Genomic DNA, 11,482 nt, shown 5'->3' with positions numbered 1-11,482 from the left:
AGATTCAATGCAATCCCTATCAAGTTTCCAACGGCATTTTTTACAGATAGAAAAAAATCTTAAAATTTGTTTGGAAGTACAAAAGACCCTGAGTAGCCAAAGCAATCCTGAGAAAGGACCCTGAGATCATGACCTGAGCTGAAGGCAGATGTTTAACGGACTGAGGTACCCAGATGCCCCTATAATCATATAGACTTATGTATATAATTATGTTGTACACCTTAAACTTATCCAATGTTATATGTCAATTATATCTCAATAAAACTGGGAAAAAAGATAATGACAAGATTAAGCATGATCGATTTAATCTTCCTTTAGGTTTGCACCTAATGTGATTAGCTAGCAAATAGGTTCTCTGATTAGTTCCCTTGGTGATATTCCTTTTCCTAGAGTTTGTGTTATCACCAAAGAGAAGGGATTCACAACACAGACCTGAATAAAAATACTTTTTAAGTTCAAAAGAGAAATAAAAAACAAAGAAAACCTCTCCCTTGACCTCACCTCCACTTCTAGCTAATGTCCCACTTCTCAGCTCCCTTTTTAGCTCTTTCCCTCAGATTTTCATGTCTGGCTCTTTCTTACCCTTCACATCTTAATCTAAAGGCCATTGGCAGATCCCCCGCCCCCAAAATAAAGTGGCCACCCTCTGGCTTCCTATTACAACTTAAATTTTCTGCAAGGTTTTTTTGTTTGCCTGTTTGTTTTTTTGTTTTTTTAAATCAGTATTAGGTATTTTTCTTATTTACTTTTTTAGTTAGTATTTGCTTTTCATCACCAAATTTAAGCTTTTAGAACACAAGGAATCTATCTGCCTCCTTCACTGTTGCATTCCCAGGACCTCGAACAGGGCATAATATAGCAGGACAATATTTTCATTGTCCTTATAGGCTCTAAGTGACCTACCCATACTTCTCTGACCTTGTCTCCTACAACTTTCTCCCTGGCTCACTGTTCCACTGTAGAGAGCAAAATGGAGTCTCTCCTGTCAAGCAGGAGCCTGTGTCAAGCAATGACCCAAATAGTTAAAGGTACATCACCTATGAGATATCTCTGAGACCAGCATCAGCTGACACCCCAAAACTGATAACAAGCAGAACCAGAGGAGGTCTGCAGGGTCCCAGGACCAATTAAATGCCTTCAAAAAGGGGAGGATTTTTGCAGCAAACAGATTCTTCAGACATGACCTCTCTATGTCTGACCACTTAAAAAAGGCAACTGCTGCCAAAGCCTCGCTCAATTTGATCTCTGAACAGAACTGAGATCCTTCATTATATAATAAGCAGTAAGTGCTGAGAGTTGACCTGGACCAGACTGAGGTCTTATCTCAACTGTGTGCCCACAGACTGACTTTGCATTTGTTCCTGAACTTCCTACACCTTTCTGTAATCTTCTTTGTTGTGTGATTTGTCTTCTGTCCTGCTCTGTGTGCTGTGTGAGAAGCTAAGTTTAATCACATGGTGAAATGTCATTGAACTTGGAATCCTGAACCTGCTTTATAATTGTGATTAACTTTGCTTTGTGATTGAATAAAGCCGACATTGTGCAAAGACACAACTTGTGTATGCACTTCATAGTGTGCTAATGACATCTACTCACACTGAACTTACTGTTCCTTCAACACACCAGGCTAAAGGTCTTTGCATTGTTATTCCTTCCCTTGCAAGGCTCTTCTCCCAGGTTCCCTCCTTCACTTTCTTTAGGTCTTTGCTCAAAAGTTACCTTCTCATTCAAGCCTTCTCCATTTGGGAATTTAAAATTGCATCTCCCACTTTCTGCCTTAATTTCTTTCCTTGCTTAATTTTTCTCCATATCACTTACTAGTGTTTAATATACTACAGAATTTACTGTTTCTTTTATCGCCTGTTTCGCTCTACCCCTCATGAAGTCTCTGCTGAATTCCGAAAGCCTTAGAGTATCTAAGACAAAATTGCAAGTATTTCTTAAACGAATGGATTTGTGAAATGAATGCATAAATGAGTATCAGATGTGAAATCTTTGGGACCTCTAAGGTATCATCATGGGTAATAAAATTATTTATGTTAATAATCTTAGCGGTATTCATGCTTGCATTCCTCACATCCCTGGGACCCACTTCGCACACAACAGACGCCTAGTGAAAGCTTGTTTGAGGTTCATAGCTGGGGGCGTGGGTAGGAGAGTTTAAGACTAGGAGCAGCTGCTGGCCCCACCCGGGCCCCGCCTGGTCCCGCCCCTTCCCGCGGCGGCCCCGCCCCCACATGTGAATGCCTTATAGGCGAGTGACGTCAGGCCGTTTGTTGTCATTGGCGGCTCCCAAGATGGCGTCCATCATGGAAGGGCCGCTGAGTAAATGGACTAACGTGATGAAGGGCTGGCAGTACCGTTGGTTTGTGCTGGACTACAATGCAGGGCTGCTCTCCTATTATACGGTGAGACCTCCTAGGGCAAAGCTCCGAGCGCCTCGAGGGTCGCTATCCCGGGGGGGGGGCGGCGGGCTTTTTGGTAGCCAGGTAGAGGTTGCCAAGCTGGGGGTGCCGCCGTACGAGAGGGTTCCCTCGTGAGGGGAGGTTTTACGTCCGGCATAGCCAATGAGGGTGAAGGAGAAGCTGGCGCAGCCAATAAGCAGGCAGTGTCTGTCTGATTTATGGGTTAGGGGCGAGCAGCGTTCCTCCTTTAGGGTCTTGTATTAAGCTGTGGTGGGATCCCCCGGGTGTAGCGGGTGAGGGTGGTCGTCGCCATGATTTAAAAGGTCAGGTTATGCAGTCCGTGTGGTCTCCCACCGTTGTCAGGGACTTGACATTGCCCCCCTCCCCCGACCCTGTAGACGGCCGCGCCCCTTAGCTTCCCTCCAGGGATTAAAGAACGCTGTTTTCTCCGAGCAGTGGTCACAAAAGCTTGGCCAGGTCCTAAGGTGACTGGCTTTCGGGCCACATGAAGGAGTCCGAAATCCCTCCTGTCTGCCCAAACTGAGTGTTTCTTTCATGGGACGCACTCCCCTATTCTGTGAGAGGCGAGCGTAACCGACGCCTTAACTTTTGAAGCCGAGGCTTTCCCACCTAGGCGTCTCGTTAGCGAAGACAGAATGGATAGTGCGGCGTCTCCTCAAAGTTGTATTCTGGGGAGGACTGAGTTTAGGGCTTCACTGTTGTTAAACGCGAACCAGTGGCCGTGGGCAAGTGCACGAATTGCCGTGAATCTTAACGTTCTGACTATCCGTTCCACCCCTACCGCATTAGAAATAGAAGGTGGGTGGTATTAGAGGAATTACTTACAAAGGACTCTGAATAGTGTATAGTTAATAATAGCCAATGAGAGGGAAGAAACCACTTAAAAGGACAAAATAGAATTCCCTGAAGGCTTCAGAAAATTATGAAATAAGAAAAATCATCATTATAGAAGATGAGAGAAGTGGGCGCACTAGTATTTATTTGTTCATTTAAAAAATATTTATTCAACTCCCACTATATGTTAATTATTATTGTTTTGGGCTAGGTGTGTGTGGGTGTGTGTGTGCACATATGTGTGCATGTGAGCAAGAATCAGCAGAGATCAAGATATTCACCATTCTTTTTCTATGGAGCTTATATTCTTGTTTAGTGGTTCCCTTAATTCATTCCACTCACAATAACTATGCAAGGTATTTGTTATTCTCATTTTATAGTTTTGGAATCTGAGGCTCCAGGCTTTTAAGTTAATTTGCTCAAGATCACAGAGCTAGCAGTAAGTGGTGTAATCAGGATTCCAGATTCCTGGCTTTCTATTTTCACTGCACTTATCTGCAGGGAGAAAAAAGTGCAAGCCGTGAGTTACTAAAGGCTAGTAAAAAAAATCTAACTTTCAACATCCTTTAACTGTCAACATCCTTTCTCTACATGATTTTTAAAGGGAGAAAAAGACCAAACCTGAATGAGATTTAAACCCATCGTTCAAGATTATCTTTAGGTAGGCATGAAAGAGAGGAAACTGAACATTATTGTATCCTGGAAACTCTGGAATTACAAAATCCTGTGGCTCAGATAAACAAAGAGTTAATGTTGGGTTTTAGTAGATGTGATAATCAGAAATTCCCACGGACCCTTTCCAGCCTATTCAAGGGAGAGTAATTTCAGTAATTGGCATGATGGAATTAAGTATACTCTACAAATCCCAGATTTGTATTGGTCTAAATCTAGGGCCATAGTGGAGAGGCCCCAAACTGGGGTTCTTAGGCGCTCCTAGCCTGGATAGAATCTTCCTTTATCCTGTTTTGTTTTGTTTTTTTCCTTTAGTGGATCCTTTTTCTGCCTCCTTGCCCTTTTAGTTTTTGAATACCTTGATAAATCTCTCCTTGCCTGATTAACTAAATACAGGTTTTTCATATACTTCTCCTCCCTCCCATCCCCCAATACCTAATATCTCCCTTCTGAGACCAGACTTTATAAAACATCATCCTTGCCAGCTGAAGGAGGTATCATATTTCTCACTAATAGCTATTTAGAAGTCTTTTTTTTCCTTCCTTTTCTAGTTCTTTGGTATTAAAGCATTTGCTTATAGAGAAACAGCAGGGCAATATTATAAAGTAAAATGATCTTGTGAAAATAAAATGATATGTAATCCCAAATTAGAGGAGGTCCAGCAAAGATGAGGATAGCTATTCACTTAAAGACAAAGGAGGCACATTAAACATTGGCAAGGACTTATGTATACGTGGGTATTGTTTTAGTACATTAGGTTTCAGAGGCTTAGAAGGTACAGTTTAGTGATTTGCGTAGGGCTAATAACTTGGATCTACATCTTCCGGAAAGAGTATCTGAATTAGTTACATTAGCCTTTTAGCAGAATAATAAATAGCAAGTCACTCTGTCCCTTGTTTCTAAAATCACTTAGGCTCTGGTCTGGCTTTGTGGTTGGAGATGTATTCCAGGGTGGCCATGAAAACCCAACTAAAGTAGATTGTTCTTGCTTTAGAGTTTATGCCTGTACTGAAAACTGATATTGGGATAATCTCAGAGTAGGCTTAGAATCACTGGGATTGCCATGAACTGAATAGATTCACCTAAACGTCATCTCAGCCTGGATCTTTTTCTCTGGGCCTAGGGCCCGTCCTAGACCTGTTCTCTGGGAATGAATGGCCTTTTTACTTTATCTTTCTTTTATTTTCATACTCTGTGGATTTTCAGTTTTTGAAAAGAAGAGCTTCATATAATATTGTTGTGCCCAATACAAGAAGAGAGAAACGGATTGTCTTTTTTAGGAAAGTAGATTTATTTTTTATTATTTTTAAAAGATTTTATTTATTTATTTGACAGAGAGAGACAGCCAGCAAGAGAGGGAACACAAGCAGGGGGAGTGGGAGAGGAAGAAGCAGGCTCCCAGCAGAGCATGGAGCCCGATGTGGGGCTCAATCCCAGGACCCTGGGATCACGCCCTGAGCCGAAGGCAGACACTTAACGACTGAGCCACCCAGGCGCCCCAGGAAAGTAGATTTAGGCAGTCTTTTCAGCTCTCGTTCAGTGTTTTAATTATTAGAAACAATATAATGTAGTTCATTCAGCAAGGATTTATTTAGGGCCAACTTTGTAATAGGCGTTGTATTATATATGGTGGTGGTACAGAATGAAGGGAAGAGAGTCCCTTCTACCTAGGGGCTCACAGCCTAGCAGCAGATACCTAAACATAATTTCAAAACAATATGATAAATTTCAAAACAATATGACAAATTCTACAATAGAAATAAGAATAGAGTGCTGTGGGAACATTGCCTGGAAAAGGCAAGGGAGACATTTGAGCTGAGATTTATAGGGTAAAGGAAGAAGAGAAGAAGAGTATTTCAGGCAATGGGAAATATGCACAAAATGGGAATCTTGAGAACATAAAGGTGCATTAAGAAGATACTGAGGACTTCTGAGCAGCTCTAGTGTAAAGATGTATATGGGAGATAGCAGGATACTGAGTCCAGAAGGCATTTGGAGCCATAGGTCAGGCATGGAAATGAAGATCTGTTAGATTATAGCATATAAGTAATTAGTTCATTAGATTAGATACCTAGGAAGGGCTAAGGTATAAATTTGGGAACACCGTGTGAACAGCCAACCATTTATGTGAATCATGATCACAAAGGAAGGTGAGAAAGGAAGGAAAATTGAGGGAGTTAATAGATATATGAAGAATTGGAAGGTTAGAAAGTTATTGAAGGTCATGCCTTTTGTAAATTTATCAAGTGTTTATTGAGAACCTGCTGTGTGTTGGGGTGCCTGGGTGGCTCAGTCGGTTGAGCGTCTGCCTTTGGCTCAGGTCATGATCCCAAAGTCCTGGGATTGAGCCCCGCGTCGGGCTCCTTGCTGGGAGGGGAGTCTGTTTCTCCCTCTCCCTCTGCCTGCCCCTCCCCCTGCTTGTTGCTTTCTCTCTCTGTCAAATAAATAAATAAAAATCTTAAAAAAAAAAAAAAAAGAACCTGCTGTGTGCCAGAAGGAGGCATTAAAATGGCAAATACAATGGAAATAATCCATGCTTCATGATACCTAGAGTCTCCTGGGGGATACAGCAAGTAAGAGCTGTGATCAGGGAAGCATAGGATGCTTGGGGTGTATGTAGGTAGGTTACCTGACTCAGTCTTGGAAGGTCAGGAAAAGTTTCCTAGAAAAAGACAGGTTTGCTGGGGCGCCTGGGTGGCTCAGTCGTTAAGTGTCTGCCTTCGGCTCAGGACGTGATCCTGGCGTTATGGGATCGAGCCCCACATCAGGCTCCTCTGCTGGGAGCCTGCTTTTTCTCCCACTCTCCCTGCTTGTGTCCCCTGTCTCTCTGGCTGTCTCTCTCTCTGTCAAATAAATAAATAAAATCTTAAAAAAAACACAAAAACAAAACAGGTTTGCTATGACCTGAATGAGGTTAGCTATGTGAGCAGAGAGAGATAACTGCTTGAGATAGAGGGAATAAATATTTTTGGAGGAGACAAGAGTAAGGAGTTTGACAGTCCTGGAGTTTGGGCTGTGAGATGGACAGTAGTGAGATGAGCTGGAGAGGTAGGCAGGGGCCAGATAATGAAAGGCTTTCTTGGTAAACCATGCTAAGGAATTTGAACTTTACCCCCAGTGGAAATCATTAAGTGTTGTTAAGTACTTTTTATTACAGAAAAATTTTTATTATAGAAAATTTGAAACATATATAGAAGAGGATAGTAGGGGCGTCTGGGTGGCACAGTTGTTAAGCGTCTGCCTTCGGCTCAGGGCGTGATCCCAGCGTTCTGGGATTGAGCCCCGCATCAGGCTTCTTCTCTGGGAGCCTGCTTCTTCCTCTCCCACTCCCCCTGCCTGTGTTCCCTCTCTTGCTGGCTGTCTCTCTCTGTCAAATAAATAAATAAAATCTTCAAAAAAAAAAAAAAAGAAGATAGTAAAATGAATTCTTGTCATCCAGCTTGTACAGTTATCAACATATGGCCAATTTAGTTTTGTTAATACTTCCACCAACTCCTTCCTTTCCCACTGGTTCATTGTAAAGCAGATTCGAGATACTATATCCTTTCATTTGTGAATATTACAGATGTATTACTAAAAGTTAAGATCTCTCTCTTTTAAAAAATGTTATCACAATAGCATTATTACAACCAAGTATTATTATTAGTAATAATTTACTAATATAAAATACGTAGTCAGTGTTCAGTTTCCTTGATTGTCTCAAACATCTCTCCCTCACCAGTTGGTTTGATTCAGGATTCCAGTTCCATTTCTTTCTTTTTTCTTGTTTGTTGAAGAAACCAGATCATTTATTCTGTAGAATTTTCTACATTTTGGATTTCACTGGCAATGTTTTTGTGGTATGTTTAAACATGTTCTTTTGTTGTCTGTATTTCCTACAATATAGGAACTGTATAAACTGATCATTAGAGCTAGAAACTTAATCAAATTCAGGGTTTTTTTTCTTTTGGGCAAGAATTCTTCATAGGTGAAACATTACATCAAGTGGCACATGATGTCTGGTTGTCTCTATGATTTTAAAATTGATCAGGAGGTGCAGGTAAAATTTGTATTCTTTAAAGAAGACCATCATTATGGAGAAATTATCAGGTCATATCGACAGGACTTAGTGATTGGATATGAGTGAAAGGGGAGGAGTCATCTAATGAAATGCAGGTTTTTGGTTTTACATGGATGAATGATGGTAGGAAGAACAGGTTGAGGGAGAGTTGCTTTGGGACATGTTGAAATTGATATAAAGATGTCTGGTAGTCCAGAATTGAGGAAAAAATCTGGTTACAGATACATATTAGCTTTAAATATGGAGAAGCTGAGAGAATAATGAGGATGCTGAGAAACATCATTGGATTAGTTATTGCTTTGTAATCAATTACCCCAATACTTAGCAATTTAAAACAACAAACATTGTCATAGTTTCTGTGGCTCAGAACTTTGGGAATGACTTAGCTGGGTGCTTCCAGCTCAGGGTCTCGAGAAGTTGCAGTCAAGACATTGGTTAGGGTTGCAGTCCTGTGAAAGGCTTGACTGCAAGAGTTGGAGGATTTGCTTCCAGGATGACTCACTCACACAGCAGTTGGCACAAGGCCTCAGTTCCTTGCTGGGTGTTGGAATATGAGCTCAGTTCCTCACCAGCTGACCTCTCCATTGCGCTAGACTAATGTCATTATGATAGGCTTTATGGCTTCACCCAGAGGGAGAAATCAAAGTGAAAGCAAGGAGGTAGCTGCAGTGCCTTTTATATCATAGTTTAAGAACATCACTTCTGCCTTATGCTGTTCATTAGAAATACATCATAGTTTAGCTCATGTTCATGGGGATGGGAATTTCCGGCATCGGGAGGGAAATTAGGCCCTACCCTTTGAAAGGAGTGTCAAAGATTTTGTGGACAGATTTTTAAACCAGAGTCATGTTCAAGGGATTGGCAGAGAAAAAAGCCTGCACAGGAGAGTGACAAGGGACAGCCAGAGATATAAGAGAAAAACCAGAAGAACGTGGCAGTCAAGGTGGGAATAGTGAGTTGGCTTGAATACTGTTGAGAGGACTGAATAGGTGAAGACTAAAAATATCTACTGGATTGATACATTTGGATATCATTGATGCCCTTAGTGAGATCAGTCTGTGGGGTTGTAGGTATGGAAGAAAGGCAGATTGGAGTGGTTAAAAACTAAGGTGTAAGAAGTAGAAAAAGTGAGTGTAGATTGCTCAAGATGTTTTATTGTGAAAGAGGCAGAGAAGGATATGGAATTAAGGGGTAGGGCTTCTAAGGTAGGATTTTGCTTAAATGTTGTAGGGACAGGAATCAACATCCATGTTAAAAATGAGGGTAGAGTTAGGACTTGAGTATAGTAAAAGATTTAGATCAATGGCCTTGGGACTTGGAAAAAAGGAATAGCTAGGGACACATTAAAGGTTAATCAGGTTGTTTGAGGAACTAGTTGAGATGATAAAATAAGATTTGTTTCATCATTACCCCAAAATGTTTAACTCTCTTTATATTGTTTTTGTAACATTTTGGAGAGAAGGTTAGAAACCGTGAATTAGTAAGTTCATTAGAAAAATCATATGTTCTTCACTATTACATGTTGCCTGGGAAAGACTTATAATGATTTTGCATTTCAGAACTACTGGTAGTTAGGGGCTCTGGGTGGCTCAGTCAGTTAAGTGGGGAGTCAGCTTCTCCCTCCCCCTGCTCTTGCGCTCTCACTCTTGCGTGCTCTCTCTCTCTTCCTCTCAAATAAATAAATCAAAAATTAAAAAAAAAAAGAATCACTGGTAGTTGAAACACGTGTGTTATTTGGCGGTCCTCAGCAACGTTTGGAAGATGATCAAAAAGTTTGGGGGCTCCTGGGTGGCTCAGTCGTTAGGCGTCTGCCTTCGGCTCAGGGCGTGATCCTGGAGTTCTGGGATCGAGCCCCACGTCAGGCTCTTCCACTGGGAGCCTGCTTCTTTCTCTCCCACTCCTCCTGCTTGTGTTCCCTTTCTCGCTGGCTGTCTCTCTCTCTGTCCAATGAATAAATAAAATCTTTAAAAAAAAATTTTTGAAGAGCTTAAATATATGTATTTTTCTTGCAAAGATGTAAAAGAGGTAGTTTCAGATTCTCCCAGAAAGATACCAGCACCACTCCCATCAAACAGTTAAAGTGAATTTATACTTTCCTAAATAAACTGTTCTTGACAGTTTTATTAAGTTTAAATGGTATGTATTAGAAGTCCAAAACTAATAAACTAGCTTTTGCATTGTAAAAGGAATAAAAGAAAAATTGTATTTAATTTAAATGTCCTAAAAAGAAAACAAAGGAAGCTTCTAAAATGGTGAGAAGTATCAGTGGGAAGAAGTATATGGAAATTCTGTATTGTTTGCTTTCTTGAATACTCTAGTCAGCCTTGATTTTTCCATTTCAATACCCTTGAAACTTGCTCATACAATTCTTTGGGCATTTAATCATTTTATATTTGTTATCATTAACTAGCCATATCTATAGTACATTCTTCGTCTGTACAACAAGTTTGTAAACTCCTCAATGGCAGTACTGAGCATTATGATCTTCAAGTCCTAGTGGCACATTGTTCTTGTAGAGAATGGAATGTCCAAGGCCCTTGAAACTTGGTTTAGAGATGAGATTCAGAAGGCTGTTCCGAATTGTGTTTTACACAGCCTTGTAAGTTTTGCAGAATATACTAATAACAAATATGTACGTTTCCATGGTTTATGTAAAACATGATTGAGCTTATATCAACAACAGTGGCTTTTGTTTAATTATCCAGAGCCTGTAGAACTGTGTGGGATCTTTTGCTTAGTGTGTTGAATCAAACAAGCAGTCAGCTCTCGCTTCTGTTGCAAGCAGTTTTGTTGATGGTAATAATTTGTGGAAGGACGGAAAATAGGTTGTTCTTAAATATGCCACTCCTATATGTGGCAGTTGTCATAGGATCAGATTTTCAAATACTTCCAAATAAATACAAATAATTCCAGTCAAAGCCAGGACAATGCACAAGTGATTTAGATTAAGGATTTATTCCTTTTTTTTTTTTTTTTAGATTTATTTATTTATTTGACAGAGACAGCAAGAGAGGAAACACAAGCAAGGGGAGTGTGAGAGGGAGAAGCAGGCTTCCTGCCGGGCTTGATCCCAGGACCCTGGGATAATGACCCGAGCGGAAGGCAGACGCCTAACGGCTGAGCCACCCAGGCGCCCGGATTTATTCCTTTTATTGCTTATAGAGAAAGACAAACAAGTGGCCAGCCCAATCATTTCTTTTCCTTCTCATTTTATCATGAAGGATTCTCTTGGAGTAGGTCTTTAAAAAAGGAACTTTACTTTTTCTTGTAAAAGTTAAGTTTACAAGGTACCTGGAATCATACAAGTGGAATTTTATTCAAAGGAGGTGTTTTGACATGTTCATAATTAATTTTTTCCCATTCCCATGACAATGTTAAGATTATTATGAAAGTCAGTTTTTTGTTTCCTTGAGTTTTGTTCACATTAGGCCTTCATGCTAAGATTGTCTATTTATTTCATTTCTTGTATTTTATTTTAGCATTCCTGCTA

At 40.6% G+C, this 11,482-nt stretch overlaps 1 protein-coding gene across 2 annotated transcripts in view; it reads left to right on the top strand.

Annotated features, from left to right (window-relative positions):
• Positions 1-2,268: 2,268 nt before the first annotated feature.
• OSBPL9 (oxysterol binding protein like 9) overlaps positions 2,269-11,482 on the top strand; it is a 186,492-nt gene continuing 177,278 nt past the window's right edge. For both annotated transcript variants that reach the window (XM_008699213.2, XM_008699212.2), the window contains exon 1: positions 2,269-2,408. In XM_008699213.2, coding sequence (XP_008697435.1) covers positions 2,298-2,408 — 111 coding nt within the window. In that variant the 5' untranslated portion in view covers positions 2,269-2,297. The remainder of the gene's footprint in view (positions 2,409-11,482) is intronic.

Source organism: Ursus maritimus, unplaced genomic scaffold (genome assembly GCF_017311325.1).
Source record: "Ursus maritimus isolate PB19 unplaced genomic scaffold, ASM1731132v1 scaffold_12, whole genome shotgun sequence".
Classification (NCBI taxonomy): Eukaryota; Metazoa; Chordata; class Mammalia; order Carnivora; family Ursidae; genus Ursus; species Ursus maritimus.
Note: the sequence above shows the minus strand (reverse complement) of the source record. Positions and strands in the feature narration are given on the sequence as shown.